We start from the raw sequence: 23,220 nt of genomic DNA, 5'->3' as shown, positions 1-23,220 counted from the left end.
ATGTAAGTACGATGACAATGCAATATTATGGTACCATTGAGCTGGATGGAGTCTGGAGGTGGCCATAGGAACTTCTAAACGAAACGGCGGAATCGCATCAAGTTTGGGTTCGTTAGATTTGTATTTTCGAGCACTTTAGTGCTAGATGATGTCCAGGGTCCTGATGATTAAGTCAAGAGCTGGCCAGGAGCTGGCCATGGGAACTCCTAAATGAAATGGCGGAAGCTTATCAAGTTTGGGTTCGTTGGATTTGTCTTCCCGAGTACTTGGACCATGAGATTGAGAAACAACTAAAGTAAAATAGTAAAATAAAGTTGTTGTTTCTCAATCTCATGGTCCAAGTACTTACATAAGTATACCAAATTTCAGCTCAATCGGTTGAGGAGAACTGGTCTTAAATTCAGTTGGAAGATTTGTCCCATACTAACTAACAAGCGAAGTGCTTGTAAAAATGGTACGGATATCTTTTTTGTGACTAGTTTTCTTAGAGTATTATACCATTTTGGAATCTTGAATAGTTGCGTCAACTTTATAAAAAACTTGCCGTAGTAGTGTTCATACTTTTTTTTTACAAAACGACGAGTCAAAGTGGAGTGAAAGTAAAAATCGTTGAAAATTTTAAGGAAATAACATATTTTGATTAACTTTTGTGTAAAAACTGCAAGGATTCTGGGGGTTTTAAGAGTTGGGGTGGACAGCAACACTACTTAAGTTGCCGATACAAACAAAAAAACAGAAATATTTTAAAAATAGTGGTCGTGGTAATGTAAAATATCATAAGGGGTGTCAATTTTCGACGAATTTCATAATTTATTGTGTAACTTAAAAAATAATTAAGTTAGATTTTTTTTCTTATTTTTCCTAAAGTAGTCATGACTATGTCCAGCCTGCGGCGCCGGCTTATCCTTGAATTTTGGGACACGTTGTATATCCAGCCGGTTTTGATGATATATTATATCAATTTTTAAAATTTGTAACTGTATTAATTGTACTTTTTCACATAAGATTTTAGTTTTTTAGTTGATTTTGCCGTATTTACAAGAAGATTTTATGTTTTTGCTTTATTTGTGTGATTTTAAGTTTTAAAAACATTAAAAACATGTTTATGTGACACATATGCAATGGTATTCATAAATAATACAATAAAATAATAGAATAGCTTTCATACAAATTTGATATATATCAAAGTTGATATATATCGGATATATATCATAAATATCCGATATTTTGATATTTATATAAGAGAATAAATCCTCTTTAGTTGTTTTTTTAATTAGGCAGAGAGCAGAGCTACTTTTCTTTTTCATGTTGACATGTGACATGTGACATCTGACATGGTGTTATTAAAGTGAAAATTTTATTATTTTAGAAGATGAAAATGTATAATAATTTTAAAGGAATCGACAAGCTGATGAATTAACTTTAAATGTCGTTTCTCTGTTGTGATTCGTAAACAATTTCTGTGTGAATAGATGATAGAATATTGTTGAAAATATCACTATTTTACAAGAGCAACACATTGTTTCATTTTGCCGATCCTAGATAATGAATGGATAGACTAATAGTCTTATATTTATAATAAATATCGGATATTTTCGAACCCTGCCTTAATGCCGTCCCCTTTATCTGTTTATTTAGTATTTATTAATTAGTATCTCTTGATGATATTGTAGCAAGTTAAACCTAAAATTGTAAAAGGGCTCCACGTTGGGAGCCAGTTTGTAAGAGGGCGCCACGTTGGGTCGCCCAATGTATAGGAGGGCGCCGCGTTGGGTCGCCCTATTTGTAGGAGGGCGCCACGTTGGGACGCCCAATTGTAAGAGGGCGCCACGTTGGGTCGCCCTATTTATAAGAGGGGGGAACCTGAGCTACAGAGAGAAATGACCAAAACCAATTGTATAGGGCTTTATCTCGTGTTTATTGCCAACAAACCTATGACTAAATTACACAATCAAAGCAGACAACCTCTCAAGTCACGGAATAGTTAGTCGATACAAACAAATTATCACAGTAAAGTTAGGATCGGCATGTACATATGAGCAAAGCAATACTAATTGCATTGACTAATTAAATATTCAAAGCGAAACATGAGGATCGGTATATGCATTTGAGCCGGATCCAATAGTAAGCTATACAATTGTATTTACTTGATAAACTTTATTACAAAAGCGTGAGTAATTCAATTAGAACACAAAACAAGGATCGGTTTATGCATATGATCTAAACTTAATTGAAAACTAAACAATTGCGTCTAATTAATAAAGTTCATAACAAAAGCATGTGCAAAGCATAAAACTAGGATCGGCGTATGCATTAGGGCCATATTTAGTACAATAGCATTCACTTAATAAATTTATAGCAAGAAGCGTGAATAATTATCTAAGTCATAAAACCAGGATTGGATTATGCATTTGAGCTAAGCCTGAATGTAAACAATGAGCAAATTCTAATTAGCGCAATTAACTTAGCTACTACAAGACAACAGTTACTATTTCTATTAACTATCTAGTAGGCACGGGAAGCGTGCATGGGACGATACAACGCGATGTCCAGTCAGTTCCGTGTTACGGAAGCAGACCTTACCATCGCGGTGTGTGCGAGTTCAATCCGGCGGGCGCATCGTGTTCCGTGGTACGGAAGCGCGGAGCGTCGCGGACGAACTGACTTCTAGGCCGGCTCGCACGCCTTTTATAGCCAGCCGGTGAGCGCGTGTGACGTACGCGGCGGCGTGCGGGGTCTCGGGGCAGGGTAAACCGGCTGCGCGCGCGCGTAGTCCTCGCTGTGACGTAGTGGCAGGCTCGGCGCTTGTCGCTCGAAGTAAATAAAAGGGCGCGCCGTGTTACAAAATCATGTTTTCCGTAAATAATTTAAATAAGAATGCAATTTACGAGTTTGTTGTTTGATTATTATAATATTACTCAATTAAAAAAATAAATTTAAAAAATTAACACTTCTATGGCTGGCGGCATACATTTAGTATGAAATTCGGAAACATTGAATTTTCGCATAGATCCAGTTTATTCTTTGACCTATTTATTGTTATTGTTTTAAAGAGCTCATGAAGCACTTACAGGAACAGTAAACAGTTTCTCGATATCTTGTATAATTAAAAATCAAGTGAAATCACTTATCGTTTCCACCCTGTACCTATACTTTTACAAAAAATAATGAACTCATTTTATACGTTCATTTGTATACAGTGTGAGTCACGTTAAAGTGTACATATGAAAATAGATTAAAATAGACCTATTTTTATCGACAAAAAAGAGGTCAAATTTTTTTTAGATTTTTTTAAAAAAATTTATAGCATTTTTTTTCTTCCAATTACTTATTGTAAAAAAAACGTAATAACTTTTAACCTAAGCGGTATATCCTGATAAAATAAAAAATAGTAATAATGCTAAATAACAGACGATACTGAAAAAATACATAAAATACCCAGAAAATGCCAACAAATAATAAAAAATGATACTTTTTGAAAAAAATCTGCTTAAAAATTCGTATTTTTTTTGGTTATTTGATAAATTTCTCAAAAAAATGCCCCTATAACAGGTGGTTTTTATTACTTTGTAATATTTTCTATCGTATTATCTTTGTAAAACCAAAAATCTCATGTCTCTATCCCTATCACAACATTTGCTATGATCGTTTGAACAAAGGCCTGCCACAACATTATTCTCCGCTACAGGTAGAGACAATTTTAATTGTAACTAAAATGCTTATTTTACTTCGAAATCTTTTGTTTTTATTTGAAATCTAACTTGTCTTTATCAAAATTACAAATCTAGAGCCATTTTCAATTTTCAGTTTCAACGAAGCGTTGAATGGCGCGCCCGGAGCGGCTTAGTTCAAACGATCATTGCAAAAGTTGTGATAGGGATAGAGACATGCGATTTTTGGTTTTACGAAGGTAATATGATAGAGAATAATACAAAGTAATAAAAACCCCCAGTTATAGGGGCATTTTTTTGAGAAATTTATCAAATAACCAAAAAAACACGAATTTTTAAGCAAATTTTTTTCAAAAAGTATATTTTTTTTATTATTTGTTGGCCTTTTTTGTGTATTTTATGTATTTTTTTAGTATCGCCTGTTATTTAGCATTATTATTGTTTTTATTTTATCAGGATATACCGCTTAGTTTAAAAGTTATTACGTTTTCTTTACAATAAGTAATTGGAAGAAAAAAAATTCTATAAAAAATTTAAAAAAAATCTCAAAAAATTTTTGACCTCTTTTTTGACGATAAAAATAGGTCTAGTTTCATCTATTTTCATATGTACACTTTAACGTGACTCACACTGTATAAGTATCTACAATACAAATACCTAACCAACTTAGTTGACGTTTTATAAAACTATTTATCTAAGTGTCATCGAGCGACCGCTGGTGGATTTGCCATTTACCTGACCTACCCCTTTATTACTAAACGTTTAATATCAGATGAATAGTTACGCACCAATTTCTTTCATTCAGTCGTCAGTAATTGAACTTTCGGAAAAACATGACGAAGCGTTGTGTGACCATACAGACGCTATTCAACTTTTATTAGTAAGGAAGAGTATATTTTATGTTGGTAGAAACACAATAGCATAGACTAATGTTTTGACACCCTGTTAAAAATTTTATTAGTCATTTATTTTTTCCTGACCAAACAGATACCATAATAATATATTTTATCTATTCTACCCATATTCTGTAAGTAAAATAATAAAAAGTTTGAAAAGAAAGAAATTACAAGTCCGATTTACCTAAACAAATAATTAAAAATACTTGCGGATCAAAAGTACTCAATCATACTACAATTTACGAGAAAATCACGCGTGACGCATATACGTCAGTGGGCAGTCAACTGACATAGACCCGGCGTCTACGAGTGCCAAAGCACGACTGATTTATGCCATTTGATGCACCCGATTTTATAGTATTTTCAAATTAATTTTTCATTTGAAGATTGAAGATAGATATTTTTTCTTTTTCACACAATAATAGTACTATGTTTCTTCTTAAGTATAAAGTAGTTTATGTTGCCAAATGACTTTTAGATTATGAGATGTGACCTGTTTTCTTGCAGTAATTTTCTCGAATTTTGACTATCTTAGACATGATAAAAATGCATTTTAATGAATGAAACATCAAAATTTTCTCAATACACTTTCTTCTTCAGGGTATGCTTATTCTAATGAATACATTCTATCTTCTTACTTAGAAATAAATTTGTTGTAATATTAGTTCAAAGTTGTGCCTTCGCGAGTTACCTGGAAATCGGGCTTTCGAAATTCGCTGTTTTCGTAGGCAAAAATCCAATTTGAACGAGATTTTGTCAATAGACATTCCGTAAAAACGTATGATAATTACGATGATATAAGTCAAAAGAAGCTATAACAATAAATTATATGACTAAAATAATTTCGAAATCTGCCAAATTCTCGATTTCTGCATGAAAAATGTGACAACGCTCTATTTTATTTATTTAAGCCTCTATATTGCTGTTATTTATTTATTTATTTCCAAGCTTAAGCCTATCTTATCATTATGTTATCTTATTATTATGTTATCTTAGGTTTATTTTCGGTAATAAGTAATGAGTCCCTAAATCCCTATTTAGCAGTGCCAGCCGTGCCAACTACCGCTCGACCATGGCCAATTTGATGTTTGTTTTGATATTAATTTTGAAAGGTGTGGTTTTCTGATTAAAGATAAATAAAGTAAATAAAAGTAATTAAAAAGAACTATTGGTTACTTTTAACGTAGATTGGCAACTAAAACAGTTTAACGTCGCGCGTCGCTTGTAACAAAATAGTGTAATGAATTATTGTATTACAGATTCTCTCTCTATTTATGTAACAACAGCTCGATTGCGGAACTTGTCTAAATAACGTGAGCAACACTACATTCACATGTCACTAATTGCAGTCGCAATAGAATTTATGCTCATTCTTACAATAAAATATGAATATTATTGCTTATAAATTTCCTATCTTCGTAACATTTTCTCTACCCTACCCCCTAAGCTCGTTTCGGGTTACAAGTTACTTGTCCCCTGGGACTCCTCGACCTTATTTAGTTTATTTAACTGTCACAACGAAAGTTTTTGGGGGTTTAATATCTACTTTCACTGACGTAATGCTTAATTTGAATTAATAGGAAGAAATTAGTTTTCTCTTCTTTGCGTCTCATTTGTTTTTTGAATAACAATGAAGATTTTCATTAGGTGTAATTGATATTACCTACCTACTTTCGAACTAGTAAGTGCAGTGTAACAGTGTCAATGAAAAGACTGTCTGTAAGTACAACTTAAACTGGATGAACTTCGTTCTCAAAGTTGTGTTTCAACATCAGTAGGCTAGTAGCATTCTTTCATAGCGTCTAATGTTTCAAGTTATGCAAATCTGCTTATTACCTAAACACGGTCAAACTCATGCTAATTATAGAAATCATTGATTAGATATACCTGCCAACTCGAACTAAAACTTGACCTCATTAAGATTTATAAAATAAATTCATTTTCCGTAAGGAGGCTTTTTTGGCTTTTACAACCCTACCGCTGCTTTGGGGCAATAATATAGGCCATTATGTCCGCTTTTGTCTAGATTTTTTTAAATCCATTAATGTGTTGGAACACGAATGATGGTAGGTAATATTCGTTCGTTATAAAAATAGGAAGGCCTAAGAATTGTAAGCGATTCTTCACGATATTGAGCTGGCTTTCAATCGATGAGACAATGAGCGGTCCGGTTAGACAAGGTCGTTTCAATGATGATATTAACGTAAACGCTCATCTTGTTAAAAATACATTATATTTGAGAGTTATTATTTATTTCTTAAACATTACCTTTAATATTTTAAAATTGGTATTATTGCACGCAATCCATTCGGCGTTGTGCGCGTCATAGCTGACAACGAGGCAGAAAAACTGCATAAGTCTTTTTCACAAATTCTTGTAGAATTTCAAGACGCAACTCCTCAAAAAAACATTTGAAAAAAAAAATTCTCTATTACGGGAAAGTTCTTGTTTCTGTCCTTTCACCAATTAGTTCTAAATAACTGAATACTTTTAAGCATCATCATCATCATCATCATCATCATGTCAGCCATAGGACGTCCACTGCTGAACATAGGCCTCCCCCAATGCTTTTAAGCATACGCTATGGAATATCAAAATGTACAACAATTGTTTTATATTTAGCCCTTCCATAGAGTCTAAATCGTTTATTTACTTGTGTTAGGAGTATTATTTCCATTTCTATCTTGGAATGTTAAGCTGTCATAACAGCGGTCAGTCCTCGGGCCAATTGGAGTCAGGTCCTGCGACCTCTGACCGTCTCGGGTAATGAGCGCTTCCTCTCGCGCTTGCGCTACTGCTTGACAATTACATTACGCAGGAAGTCGGCCAGCGCTTGTGATTTATCTCATTAGTTGAATAGTTGTAGATTGATAACGTGATGATACGTAAATTCAGCATCATCATTTCAGCCACTGGACGTTTACTGCTGAAGATAAACCACCCGCAATGATTTCGAGATTGACCGGTTGATAACGGCCTGCATCCAGCGCCTTCCTGCTATATTTATGAGGTCGTCTGTCAGGTGGACAGACCCTTAAAATTGCTCTGAATGAATTAAAAATTTCAATTCCAAATAATCCCTTAAATTAGCATTGCATTCTGCTAGTGTTGTTATCGCTCATTTTTCACATTAAACGAAACTGTTAAAATGTTTCTTTAGTTGCGGAACGCGAGAAAAATGCGCGAACGTTGAGTCATCACTTAAATGACAAGTGTCGTTTAGAAGGACCTACTTTTAAATCTAAAGCCGACTCGTGCTGATAACTATTATAACAATAGCCTGGTTTACATTCGTTCACCCTAGATATCTGATTTCTTGATAGCAAAATCCTATAGAAAACATCTTTGTTCTCATTAACTAACATACAAGTTCTGATTCAATAGCGACTGCAAAATCGCTATGTAAAAAAGTATCTTAGTTTTAACTGAGACTATGCCGGTTTATCTGTATGTAAGCGTGGAAAACCTTGGAGGAGGCCTTTGTCCAGCTTTGGACGTCATTTGGCTGAAACGAACGAAGCGTAGTTATGTTATAGATAGCAAACACCTAGTAGTAAGTATAGTCTGCAGCAGACTAAAGCCTGGTTTCCACTAAAGAAGAGAGATGTGTCTGAATAACCAATCAGATTTCGTTATTTTCACATCACATCTTCGCTTTTGCGAAATCCAGGCCATAAAGCAGAATATCTGCTCATCAAAACTACTGGGACCAACCGACCAAGCAACATTAAACAGTTTTCCAAATTCGAGCTAAAGTTTTACTTCACGTACTACGTCATCATCTCCGGTTATCTCTAGCATGTAATTTGGCTCCATTAGCGTCCATCGCGCCTTCCTTCATATCGTCACATCTGAATTAGATAATGTTGTGCGCGTAGGTGGACAAGCAGGTTGTCGTGACGTGCAATTAGTGATCTTGTAATTATGTGCACGTCATGTCCGCGCATTGTTGCCTTTGTGCGCTAAATTCTTTAATGCTTTATGGTTTTCCTCGAATCTTTTTTTATACAAAAAGAATAATTTATTTCAGCCAGTTTGCACTAATACTTGATCTACTCTTTCAAAAATCAAAAAAGAAATCAAAAATCAAAAATATTTTATTCAGTGTAGACCACAAGTGGCACTTTAAATTATAAATTGATGTTGGAGAAACGTAGGTAGCCCTCAAACTGGTAGAACGACTATCGGAGATTGTAAGTGCAGTCGAAGGTTAAACTCAACGAAAATATGGTTAATTGTAATTAACTGTCTCGATCTGGTATAAAGAATAATTTTTTCTCATCAGCAGATAATTAATATTGTCAGCAGCTTTACAACATTAACGTAGAATGAATTCTACTTAATTAAAAACCAAATCCTCGACATGACCATTTTATTCAAACGTACTTTGGAACCCGACTCTTGTAATCGGTTTACCCTCGTCCTGGCCACTCGTGTACAACGGGCCGAATTCGTAAACAGACATACACCTTTGTATGAACAGGTTAACGACCGTATATGGAAGGGGACTGATAAGCAGGGACAGGTAGGCACGGCTGATAATTTAACGTGGACATGGCAAACAGATATTATAGCCATAGTGAATACATTTGTCATTTTAAATTAGAAGTCAAAACAATAAAACAAACGCCCCTGGCTTATGATCCTCATTAAACGGCATTTAGTTAGTACGTTTCCATACAATTTTATAGTTAATTTTGTGACGGTACTGCATGGTACAATAACGTGGTTGATCGTTTACTATTTTGTGTTGCTTATCAAGAATATTTTATAAGTAAACTTGAACTGTATCGTTGGATGACTAATATTACAGTGCGTCATGATGATTCAAGACAAGAGTAGGCACCTACAATAAATTGTACTTAAATAGTAATGGGAGCACTATGAATAACGATAAAACTGGTCAAAGATACCACCTAGTGATCCTAAGCAGGTCGTAGAACTTTTGTATTGCAATAAATATGCTTCAAATTAATCAAGCTTGCTTCGAATTAAGAAATTAATTCTTGTGTTTTGAGGTGGCAGAAAGAAGAAAAACTTACTTTTATAATCAAGTAGGTATTAAACTGAACAAAAGGCAAAGGCTGAATGAAGACCCAAAGGACCCAAACTAAATTCGAACTGCTTAATATTGAGGCCAATCACAGATTCAAGTCTTTATGAGTGTAGATTCATACTTGAGTCTTACCTACTTCACGTATACGGATCCGCACCACTGTGTCATCGACCCATCAAACTATGGAAATATGAATTATTTATGATGCAAGAAAGGATTTTTTCCTGGCGGCTTGGTGACTGGAATTGAACCGCCACCGGTGCAGACGGAGAAGATGGTGAATTGTCTGCACGTGAAAAAGAGGTTGTCCGGCTTGCAGAAATTTATAAAAGTTACCGTTCCTTGTATGAAATTAAAAAATGTAAATAAAACAGCTCCCTCTCAATTGACACAGTTTATTTTGTCTCGTAAGCTCGTATACAGTTGACAATTACGATATTATAACTACTGTAATAGATAGTGCCAATCTCAAGGGATTCAAGGTCGTTAATTAGGTTCGGTTTGGTGAATATTATTGCCACTACAAATTTCTTAAAACTCAGCCTAAATATTAAAAGACTCTACTAGTTAAGATAACTGCGCGATGTCAGGTCGGAAAGACTCCTACTTGAAGGATGGAAAAGTGGGTACATTGGAAGCCATGCGGTTATAAGCCGTTACCCTGAACGTTCCTCTCTTCTTCCGGGGTCCAACGGGTCTCGCACACTTTTAGGCTACAAGCAGCGTCCTCCACGGCCTCAAGCGCGCAGTGCCAGATGAAGCTCTTGCATCTCCTCGGCAGGAAAGCGTTCAAACTCTTGCAGAGACAGAGGTTTGATGACAAGGAGGAAATGCGAAGAGATCAGCAGTTTAGAAAGGAGAAATAATTTATACGAAATGATGAGAAATCAATATGAAATATTGAAATATCTAAAATATAAAATGTCTATAAAATGCAAAATATCCCGCATGAAGACTGCTCGCTAATTTGAACTTCACTCGTAGTCTTTAGCATCCCAACCCACATCCGAATAGGATTTAGGGAATTTCTGAAAGAAACGATCACATGAAATAGGTACCACGTACTGGAATACGAAAAATATCAATCACGAAAAAATAAATAAATTCTCCGACGGGAACTTACCTCATGTGTGTTCTTTTTATTTATTTATCAAGAAATTATCGTGGATGCATTTTGCATCACCCGATTTGAAATTTATAGGGAATTACATTCCCGAAAATGATAAAATTGCGGTTGCGCACGATCGACCAAAATTCCTAAGTGATTTGACAGCTCAACTGACAGTCGCGATTCCATTGACATCGCGAAACGTTTCGTTTCGCCGCTTAAAAAAAGTAAGTATGTACTAATAAAACCATGATGAAAACAATTTCAAGAACACTGAAAATATTCTATTTAAAAAATAGAATAATCAATATAAAAACACTAGGAAATGTTTCATCAAAATATATTTCAATTAACTGAGCAAAAAGCGCCATCTATTGCAAATTAATTCTAAATCACGCCAATAGATGTCGCTAGTGGTATCCTAAATCCAAATATCGAGAAGAAATATCAATTTGTGAAAAACTGCAAAACCTGCAACGTTACAATGATGCCTTGTTGCTTTGACTGTTGATGTCTGAGAATCAAAAGATTATTTATTCTACAGATACAGACATTTTATTATAGGTCAATAAAATAGATCCATTAAAACCTCGCCTCCCGAGGTGACCCGAGTGAATAGGTATAGTTCTGATATAGTATAAGATCCCGCTATACAACGACCTTCACCGAGATGCTTATTTGATGAAACATATTTTATATTTAATTTAACATGTCAATAATTATATTGCTTAAGGGTTGCCTAATAAATTTCAGTCCAGGATATGATTAATTAATCATTGAAAATAGATTTTTTTTTACATATTTCATCGGTTTGACTATTAAACAAACTCCATACCAATCGAAAGTATGAAGCCCATAGAATATGCAAACGTTAGGTTGCCTATTCTTTTCCAGTCATAACTCTCGGGTTGCCAGGTATAAACAGGTAAATTGATAGAGCATTTTGCACCGGTCTGATAATTTAATCAAATTTAAATGAAAATAAAGATTATTTAATTATGAACACGGTGGTATAGGGTTGCCTGCGAAAAATCAGTCCTGAATGACGGTTGTCGAATTTTGTAAAGTGAAATTAAAACTGAAAGGTGACATTTTTCGAGTAGTTGGCAACATTTGGGAAAGACGAGTTGTATGAGGCGTTTGTGTGTCTTGTCAAGAGGTATCGCTTGGGTGAAGAAATTTCTCCAGTGTTGCCATGCTTTGGGAGATTTGGTCCAAAAATGTCGAAAGTGGAAATAACGACTTCCGGTCAAAAATTTGGATGACGCCTCCTGCAAAAGGGTCGTGCAAATGATATTTGACCATTTTCATCTCGATCACCTGGCAACACTGGCAGCTACGGGGAAAAGTATTTTTTTTCGACATGGGTGTCTTTAAAGTTAAGGACGGACAGAAGGAGATATGGCAGAAAAAATCCAAAAATGGGGTTTGGTCGGTTATACGACCCAGATTATGGGAAAAATCCGAAAATTCAGAAAATCAAGATGGCGACCGAGTGAGCGGTCATTTTGTAAAAAGATTCAGATTTCTGATTTTTCAAATGCATTTTTTGGGCAGTTGGCAACATTTGGGAAAGTCGAGTTGTATAGAGCGATTACGTAGTTTGCTAAGGAGTATCGTTTGGAAAAACAACATTTTCCAGTGTTGCCATACTTTGAAAGATTTGGTCAAAACATGTAAAAAATGGAAATAACGACTTTTGGTCCAAAATTTGGATGACGCCTCCTGCAAATAGGTCAAACATGACATTTGACTATTTTTATCTCGATTACCTGGCAACACTGGCAGTTACGGGGCCACAAAATTTTGGGACTTGGGTGGTTTTAAGGAATTGTTTCACGGGATTGGTTTAAGTTAGAAAAAAAGTAAAAGTGGGTTTTGGCGCGGAAAATGGTCTAGATTAAGCGAAAAATGCAATAAGTATGGCAACACTGGAAAATGTTGTTTTTCCAAACGATACTCCTCAGCAAACTACGTAATCGCTCTGTACAAATCGACTTTCCCAAATGTTGCCAACTGCCCAAAAAATGCATTTGAAAAATCAGAAATCTGAAACTTTTTACAAAATCACCGCTCACTTGGTCGCCATCTTGATTTTCTGAATTTTCGGATTTTTCCCATAATCTGGGTCGTATAACCGACCAAACCCCATTTTTGGATTTTTTCTGCCATATCTCCTTCTGTCCGTCCTTAACTTTAAAGACACCCATGTCGAAAAAAAATACTTTTCCCCGTAGCTGCCAGTGTTGCCAGGAGATCGAGATGAAAATGGTCAAATATCATTTGCACGACCCTTTTGCAGGAGGCGTCATCTAAATTTTTGACCGGAAGTCGTTATTTCCACTTTCGACATTTTTGGACCAAATCTCCCAAAGCATGGCAACACTGGAGAAATTTCTTCACCCAAGCGATACCTCTTGACAAGACACACAAACGCCTCATACAACTCGTCTTTCCCAAATGTTGCCAACTACTCGAAAAATGTCACCTTTCAGTTTTAATTTCACTTTACAAAATTCGACAACCGTCATTCAGGACTGATTTTTCGCAGGCAACCCTATACCACCGTGTTCATAATTAAATAATCTTTATTTTCATTTAAATTTGATTAAATTATCAGACCGGTGCAAAATGCTCTATCAATTTACCTGTTTAAACCTGGCAACCCGAGAGTTATGACTGGAAAAGAATAGGCAACCTAACGTTTGCATATTCTATGGGCTTCATACTTTCGATTGGTATGGAGTTTGTTTAATAGTCAAACCGATGAAATATGTAAAAAAAAATCTATTTTCAATGATTAATTAATCATATCCTGGACTGAAATTTATTAGGCAACCCTTAAGCAATATAATTATTGACATGTTAAATTAAATATAAAATATGTTTCATCAAATAAACATCTCGGTGAAGGTCGTTGTATAGCGGGATCTTAGACTAATAAGAGTCATGCTGTGAAACACGTCATTTATTATAGTGTACTTACCTACGTCTAAGTTCGTAAGCAAGTGCCTATGATCATAAAGAGAGTTCTGTACTAATATTATAAATGCGAAAGTAAATCTGTCTGTCTGTCTCGCTTTCACGCCTAAACCACAGAACCGATTTTGATGAAATTTGGCATAGAGATAGTTTGAGTCCCGGGAAAGGACATAGGATAGTTTTTATCCCGGTATTTGAAACAGGAACGCGCGCGATAATGTTTTTCTGTGACAGACGAAATTCCACGCGGGTGAAGCTGCGGGCAGAAAGCTAAGTTTTGGATATAAACGACGCTCAAGTCAATTGAAACTCGTGATAGATTACTTACTACGCCCTCTTGTTGGTTTAACAGTAAAAAAGCCAAACATATTGAGTTCTGAAGGCTCGTTTCATAATTAGGCATTCCTATTGAAGGTGATCAAATTTCTCCGAATGTCCTTTTCAAGTTAACCACTCTATCATCTTAGCATCACAAATTAATGAGGGCTATCGTTTTTATACTTAACAGTTGGCATCCCTGGCGATTGACAGGACCTTACTCTCCAGTGGCGCCATCTTGATGAGTGCAAATGCGATAGTCCTCCTACCACTTTCGCACTCACCAGTTGGTGCCACTGTCTTCGCTACTAGCAAGTGACAGGACCTTACTCTACAGTGGCGCAAACTGGTGAGCGCTAAAACGATAGCCCTCATTGCCCACGCTATAACAATAAACAAATTCTATTCCAGTTCTCAATATTCCTGCTGGTCATCTTCGTGGCTGTGCTGGCTGTGGGCATCGCGGGCTACGTGAAGCACCAGTACATGGAGAACTCCATCATCCGCTACCTGAAGGACTACCCTACCAACCCTGACGTCAAGCACAGCTTCGATATCATCCAGACTGACGTGAGTTAAACTATTTTTTTATGCAGAACATGGCAGGAGACCTTTGTCCAGCAGTGGACGTCGTTTGGCTGAAACGAACAATGGCAGGTATTTGACCGCATCGCACCTGTGCTGTGTGCTTACCATGAGTTTACGTTAGGTGTGCTCGCTTGCGAGTAGGTACTATCGGGGACTCTTCCGCCTGACCACTTTGTAGAAATTTTAGCGTAAGCGCATCGCTCCGGTCACGTGCTCACCCCGTCTCTAATTGGTTACGCATTTTACTATATTTTTACTACGACCAATAAGAGACAATCAGGGCTTAGGTTGCAGTACGAAATACCATTGTGCACTTTATTGTCATACGGTTAAGGTTTAAAACGAAATGTTTCTTTTTCTTCAATCTTTCTTAGTTTTAGCACAAAATATAAGTTTTAGGCTGAGTTGCACCACCTAACATTGACCGTAACTATAACGGTAACCGGTGCTTTTTGTATGGAGTTTGACAGATTTTTGACGTTTGTCAAAGTTAAAGTAAGATGGTGCAACTCAGCCTTAGAATTTTAATAATAGAATTTGGTTACAAACAAATAGATTATGTATTTTTTTAATATTGTGTTTTTATACGAGGTCTGACTAAGTTTTGTGATCAATAACCGATTGATTTTGTTTTGTGTTGACCCGTGCTAGTAATTGGACTGTTTGATTGCCTTTTTATTGACCTCCCCGCGATTACTGAACCATGCCTCTCAAAATAAATCTTAATTCTTATACATATTTACTTACACACTTATCTATACATTGTTAACTGTTTAAGTATTATTTAGTTTGAAGTTTGATTGTTATTGATTTAAGACCTTGTGTAAAGACACTTAATGTGCAATAAAAAATTGAATTTGAAATAAAACTAACTTAATATTATAATATTTACTATAACCAATCACCTGGATCATTGCTACCTAGTGCAATATTTGTATTAAATTGTAATAACGTAGATAAGTGTTTCTTTAAAACGGAAAACAAAAGTTGTTAATGTATTAAAAATAAATAGAAACCTATTATAGGTTTTTATTTACATTCAAGGATTTAAGAAAGTTATTATGTAGCCAGATCTTACAATAATTGTTTTTAAGCCACAAATATTACTTAACTCTTTATTAATAATTCAATAACATATTGTTTATAAATTATAAGTTCCGAATAAATTAAATACCTATTAAATAAGTAAAATTCGAAAGTAACTGTATGATTTTGTATTTCTCGCCATAACTAGCTAAAGTAATATCATGAGATTTACACTCTTAATATCAACAATAATTATAGAAAGGGCTACTTTTTTCTCGGGAAATTGCACAGTTACAATGTGCGATACCAATTTTGTGACCCGAGCGGGCAATCGCTAGTTCAAATTTTACACGAAGCCCCATATAATATTTTGTGGCGATTCTTTATTGGGTTTCAAATTGACTAAAATGCGACGTTGCCAAACGAGCGCTACGGATGCGGGTAATAAGTAATATTCAATTCTAAGCACTTTACATAGAGCTTGGTTTGCTAGGGCAAACATCTACAGTGGTGCGCCGACGCTGCTTAGACCCGAAACATGAATGAACGGGGGCGTAGCATAATCGAGCGTGTGTGTGCAAACAATTTAGGCCCTTAAGGTGTCAAGGCGTCCGAGTCCCCGATAGTACGTCAAAAAAACCTATGAAGATTTTATTTCTTGAAAGTAGCCGCTAGGGGCGCTGCACAATGTGTCATACATTTAATTAAATTTTTTACGCAGTCGCTAGCGAGCACACGTAACGTAAACTCATGGTACGCACACTGATCTTGAGTGAAGCCCGTATTCACAAACGATGCTTGCATAAGTCAAGCAGCAAATCGAATGCATAGCGTTGAATGAAGCTCGAGAACATTGTTGTTGCTACTCGTATCGTATACTTATTGCTCTTATAACAAAACAACTGAATAAGATCTGCAGTGTGTTGTTGTTGTTTTTTAATAGTAATAAATATTTTGGTAAGTATTTGCTTTTGCTACAAACAAAATTATTTGTTTTTAGCTTGATGAAAATTTGATGACTAGGTGAATCTGCTAAAGGCCAAATTAAGAGGGAATTAAAGGGATTTTAAAATGAAACAGCAAGTTATAAAGACGTGCTCATATCATTATTAATCGCGATACAACGAGAGTCGGTGCTGAGGATGATTCAAGGGGTTTTTCTGCAAAGATTTCCTGCTAATTTAGCACGGCCGTAAAAAGTGTCCGTTAACTGGTATGCCTGCATAACTAATGACTGCGGACCATGGCTTTCGACACAAAAATTAAGTATTCAGTTTGCTTACATTATATTCTTGCGTTGTAGTTACAGGGCAGTCGTCGGTCACTATTATGGGGCATAGATAGATAAAACACACTTATTGTACACCACTCAGGCAAGAAAAAGAAAGAAATAACACAAAATAGGTACGGCCCAATTTAGGCGGTCTAATCCCTATAAAGCGATTTCTTTATTTTAGTCTGAAAATATTAAATCTATGATCGTTTTCCTTTTAGATCATTTGACTCAAATGCCGTAAGCGTAAGCTACTTCATTGTTTTTTTCACTACGCTTTGTTACAGTTCAGAACATGAACAATAGAACGAATTATGTATACCACAGGATGTGTCCGCCCAAGGCTGTAAATTCAGTCAACATAATCGTGCATACTCTTGCGTTATCTAATCTGTGCCAATGTGGTGTTATTCACGATGAATGGCCTCAAACATGATGCGCTGTTTGCACAGGTCTACATATCTATACAGATATACGACTCACATTGTCGTGTTTATTGGACAATGAAATAAACTTCCATCTTATCCTCAAGTCTGAAGTTAACTGTTCATATTCTCGGAATATGAACAATGTCAATAATAGGTACTTATTGTTTCTCGAGGGGAATCCCGGCGCGGAGGCCGGTCCATTTGAAAAACGTTCGTGGCGATGACGAAAGATTTTTTCTTCGATAGAATAATAATCATTGGGCTCTATATTTTATTCTTACAAATCCTTATATACCTACGTATATTACCTACATATATTTTATTCTTACAAATCCTTATATACCTAGTATTGGGAAACCTAAACAACAAAATACCTTTAACTTAGAGCCAACAACAGAAGCAGAAGTGTTTAACATTATCAACAGTATTACAACAAACTCGTCAGGACAGGATGGTTTGAACATAAAGATGATTAAGTCAACTCTGCACAAAACTCTTTCTGTTATAACAGCAATTATTAATAAATCTATAGAGACCCACACCTTCCCCGCGCAATGGAAAAAAGCACTAGTTAGGCCTATACCCAAAAAAGACTCCGCAGATGAACTGAAAGACCTGCGTCCTATATCAATTTTACCGGTTCTATCAAAAATACTGGAGAGGGTTGTGTTAAAACAAGTAGTAAACTATTTGGACAGGAATGATATTGTGCCTAAATTCCAGTCTGGATTTCGTCGAGGGCACGGAACTGAAACAGCCTTACTCCAAGTGATGGATGATCTCGCGGAGGCTTCAGATGGGGGATTGAGTAGCATATTGATTCTCTTGGATTATACACGAGCATTTGATTGTTTACATCCACAGCTTCTATTGGCAAAACTAAATCATTACGGTTTCTCAACTGGCGCATGTAAGTGGTTCGAATCTTTTTTAGTGAACAGAGAACAGACAGTAGTTACTTACGGAAATGATGGCAAAAAGTCACTCTCGTCTCCTGGAAAAATAGTACGAGGAGTTCCGCAGGGCTCTATATTGAGTCCTGTTCTGTTCACAATTTTTACGGCTGACCTTCCACAGTGCATAAAAACGTGTAAATACCATTTATATGCGGACGACACACAGCTGTACTACTCTTTTGATAGCAAAGACACTAGGGATGCTGTAAGGAATATTAATGAGGATCTCCAAAATATTTACACCTGGTCTAATAAAAATTCTTTAGTACTGAATCCTAATAAATCGCAGGTCTTGATCTTGGGAACAAAAAATCAAATAAAAAGAGTTGTAGATTGCAATGAAGAAATTTCCATCAATAATGTCGTCTTACAGAGGGTAAACTCCGCGCGAAATTTGGGTTTACTCCTAGATGGGGAGCAAAAATACGAAGATCACGTAAACAGTAAAATTAGAAATGCTTTTTTCAAACTTAAGATATTATACAAAATTAGACCGTACTTACGTGAAGAATTGAGATTACTTTTGGCTGACGTACTTGTCCTTTCTCCTTTTAATTACTGCAGCGCGGTGATCGGACCCAAACTTAATACCCGGACCGAAAAGGCGATTCAACGCGTACAAAATGCCTGTATTCGTTTCTGCTACAATGTGCCATGGAGGGAATATATAACTCCTTACTTGAATAAGAAAGGTATCCTTAATATGAAGGCTCGCAGTGAACTCCATTTTGCCTGCACTGTACACAGAGTAATCTGGAATAAAAAACCGGAGTACCTATTTGAAAAACTTACCTGGGTTAAAAACAACACACAGAGGAGCCTGCGATCTGTATTGCAAAACTCACTTAGAATACCTAAACACAATTCTACGCGTTATAGAGGATCTTTCAAGTTCTATGCAGCCAGTATATGGAACGATCTACCCCCGCCTATGAAACAAAAAATGAGCATTCAGGGTTTCAAAAGTAAATATAAAGCTGCCTTACTTAAGAAACAGATAGATGCAGAAGATCTTCGCCGAGGGTACTGGAAACTACTGCCCCTAAGAGATTATTTCACGTAGCATACAGTAGGTACAAAACACAAAAACACACACACCACACACACACCACACACACACTACACACTTACACTACACAGGCAGAAAAAGTGTACTTTTTCTATTTTTTTAGTCAGTTTAAATGTTTATTTTTTTTTTTTTTACTCATTTTTTTTTTCGAAGCCCCCGTGACCATTTTCTCGACCAACACCTTAAGAGAAATGGTGGTGGCTGAAAACCAGCGCTGTCTAGGGCAGGTAGTCCTTGGCGGCAGATGCTGAGCCACCTCCATTTGCTTTTTCTTTTAGCATAAGTTATTTTAAGCTTATAATGTAATAATTTTCTTGTAATTCCTTTTATGTATAAAAAGCAATAAACGTTTTTATTATTATTATTATTATTCTCTTTATTAACTTTGGTTCTTAATTTTAAATATTTTTTTACAATGTAAATTATCAAAAAAAATAAATAAAAATACATTATAAAAAAATACTTAAAAATAGTTATTCCGCTGGTAGCGGAGCAGGGCCCAAGCTACCGGTGGTCAGGGTCACAGGCTGAGGAACCTCCGGACAATGCGTGCCGTGCTGAGGATCACCGCCTTTTGCATCTGACCCTTGAGCCAACCATCCAGCGAGAGCTTCTTTAGATGTTGGTCGAAGCTCTTCGCTATTAGCCCGTTTGCCGAGACAACTATCGGGACAATGATCGTCGAGTCAACATCCCACATGGCGGTCACCTCGTGGGCCAAGTCAAGGTATTTGCTTTGCTTTTCCTTCTCGGCCTTCACGAGGTTTTCGTCATGCGGGATGGTAATGTCAACGAGCATTGCCCGACGTTGGGATCGGTCAACCACCACAATATCAGGCTTATTACAGACAATAGTCCTGTCTGTGATGATAGAACGATCCCAATAGAGCAATGCATGACCATTTTCGAGAACTGGCACCGGCTGGTATCGGTAATAAGGCGTCTCAGATTATTATTATTATTACGTCATTGTTACTAATAATGCATATTCGTTTGGCTGGTGGTACAAGCTGTCTCTACTCTAAAAAGTATGGAACAGCAATTTGCAATAATGTAGATGCGAGTGTCTTTTACTCTAAAATCATAATTCACTGAAAACGAAAGTTATGATACCGTTTTAGTGTAGCTTATAGCTTGACGGATTAGTCTTTTACTGGTACTTCTATCTACAGGGTGTTAGGTAAATGGGTATATGAGCCGACACTAGCCCATGTTAACATGGGCATATAAATGGTATGGTTAAGTCAGAAAATTGATATCTTCATTTTAATTATTTTAATTTTCATACAAATCGGATTTTATAAAAAATATTTTGTATGAAAATTAAAAAAAAACAAAGTGATGATATCAAATTTCTGACTTCACCATACCATTTATATGCCCATGTTAACATGGGCTAGTGTCGGCTCATATACCCATTTACCTAACACCCTGTATATTCATGTCACTGTAAAGTAATATATTTCGTCTTTTATCCCCAGCTGAAATGCTGCGGCATCTACGGTCCAGGCGACTGGAAAAACAACGGCATGCCCATCCCTAACAGCTGCTGCTCGGCTCAAGAGATCAAGGGCGACGTGGTGGCCGCCTGCAAGCCCGAGAACGTCTACCAGGAGGGCTGCTACAAGAACATCGTGTTTTTTTCCAACAGAATCGCTGCCGTGCTCGGTGGAGTCAGCCTGGGCATCGCCGCTGTGCTGGTAAGAACCTTCTAGAACAGGGCACGTGGTGACGACCTGTAAGTCCGAGAACGTCTACCAGACGGGCTGCTACAAGAACGTCGTGTCATTCCTCAACAGCATCGCTGCTGTGCTTGGCGGAGTCGGCCTGGGCATCGCCGCTGTGCAGGTAAGAACCTTCTAGAACAGGGCACGTGGTGACGACCTGTAAGTCCGAGAACGTCTACCAGACGGGCTGCTACAAGAACGTGGTGTCTTTCCTCAACAGCATCGCTGCTGTGCTTGGCGGAGTCGGCCTAGGCATCGCCGCTGTGCAGGTAAGAACCTTCTAGAACATGGCACGTGGTGACGACCTGTAAGTCCGAGAACGTCTACCAGACGGGCTGCTACAAGAACGTCGTGTCATTCCTCAACAGCATCGCTGCTGTGCTTGGCGGAGTCGGCCTGGGCATCGCCGCTGTGCATGTAACAACTTTTATTACCAAATTACAATATCATTACAGCTTACTACACTGGTTATCACAAAAATCGACCCTCCCGCGACAAGCACTTTCCAAGTTTTCCAACGTATGCATTCCCACTTCCCACAAATGTTGGCACCATTTGAAAGCCTAGTTCTAAAGTTCATTTCATTAAAGGAAAGGTTTTCACCCCAAAAATGTGTCTTTAGAAGGATCCAGAGTCACTTCTTCAAAAAATAGGTAGTTACGCTTGAGCCAACTTTTATGGTTTTAATACTGTTAAGTTGAGAGTAATCGCTATCCATCTGTTAAAGAGGACACGTGAGATCATTATTTGGTTTTATAACCATAAAAATTGGTCTAATTGATTCCAGAGGTGAGGTCTTTTTTCAAGTCACATTTATTGTATATGTTAAATCGTTTATTAAGAAATTAAATGTGTTTTTCTTTATGGATATTTATTGGGCTTTCAAATAACACCAATATTGTTGGGGCACCATGATTGTGTCAGTAGAAACGAGTTTTCCTGTAAAACGTAGGTGGGCCGATTTTTGTGATAACCAGTGTAGTTCCCCAAACTAGGTCATCCTGTATCTTGGGGAAGGTAAGAACCTTCTAGCTAAAAGATGAACGAGACTATCCCCACCGCTGCAACACTTCTGTGTAGACAGGGTCTACAGCTTGACCGCCAATCGCCAATAAAAGATTCTAGATCAAGACGACGTGATAGCGGGTTAGATGGTAGGGGCTGCTACAAAAACGTAGTCTTTCCTGAACAGGGATCGCGGGCCGTGCTCGTAGTAGTTGGTTTGGGTATCGCCGCTGTGCAGGTGAGAAGCTTCTAGAATCTAGAAGATCAAGCGACGTGATAGCCGTTTGCAAGGCAGAGAATATACCAGAAGGCTGCTACAAGAATGTGGTGTCATTCCTTAACAGCATCGCGGCCGTGCTCTTAGGAGTTGGTTTGCTGTTGGCTGTACAGGTGAGAACCTTCTAGAAGACCAGGGCGACGCGATAGCGGTTTTCAAGGCCGGGAATATACCAGCAGGGCTGTTACAAGAATGTGGAGTTGGTTTGGGCATCGCCGCTGTGCAGGTGATAATCTTCTAGAAGACCAGGGCGACGTGATAGCAGTTTTCAAGCCCGAAAAAGTCGACCAGGTAGGCTGCTACAAGAACGTCGTGTCTTTCCTCAACAGCATCGCTGCTGTTTGGCGGAGTTGGCCTGAGCAATCCTTGATTATCCAAATGAGCTTGCACAGTCCGACAGATGATAAAGCCTAAACCATCGAATATTTGAAGCAATATTTGGGAACGCTGGCGGTTGAAAATGTTTCTAAAGATAAGTTTTATTCAAATCAAATTTCTTTTTCCAGCTCTTGGGAGTGATATTCGCGTGCTGCCTGGCGCGCTCCATCCGCAGCAGTGTTGGCAGTTTTCAATCAATTTTTTAATCAATTAATTAATTTGATTAATTTTAATCATGATTAAAAAAGTAATCATAATCATGATAATTTGTTAATCATTAATCAATAATCATTAATTTGATTAACTTGATTAATTTCTTAAATGTTCTATCGAAAACAATGTTAAAACATTGAATTCTAATATTAGATGTTTGGTTTTAGGCTACAATTCTATGACACACTATGAACCAAAAGCCCAATCTAGCTGGACAAAAAGGGTCATCGCATATCTTTCATTCGTTCA

The 23,220-nt window shown here is 37.0% G+C and overlaps 1 protein-coding gene across 1 annotated transcript in view; it reads left to right on the top strand.

Annotated features, from left to right (window-relative positions):
- The window catches only part of LOC135071687 (CD63 antigen-like), a 62,157-nt gene extending 39,178 nt beyond the window's left edge, over nt 1–22,979 (top strand). The window contains exons 5-8 of the mRNA XM_063965465.1: nt 14,443–14,601; nt 20,853–20,975; nt 21,115–21,219; nt 22,887–22,979. Coding sequence (XP_063821535.1) covers nt 14,443–14,601; nt 20,853–20,975; nt 21,115–21,219; nt 22,887–22,964 — 465 coding nt within the window. The 3' untranslated portion in view covers nt 22,965–22,979. The remainder of the gene's footprint in view (nt 1–14,442; nt 14,602–20,852; nt 20,976–21,114; nt 21,220–22,886) is intronic.
- Nucleotides 22,980–23,220: the final 241 nt, after the last annotated feature.

This window comes from Ostrinia nubilalis, chromosome 5 (genome assembly GCF_963855985.1).
Source record: "Ostrinia nubilalis chromosome 5, ilOstNubi1.1, whole genome shotgun sequence".
NCBI lineage: Eukaryota > Metazoa > Arthropoda > Insecta > Lepidoptera > Crambidae > Ostrinia > Ostrinia nubilalis.
The sequence above is the reverse complement of the archived record's forward strand: the minus strand, read 5'-3'. Positions and strand labels throughout refer to the sequence as shown.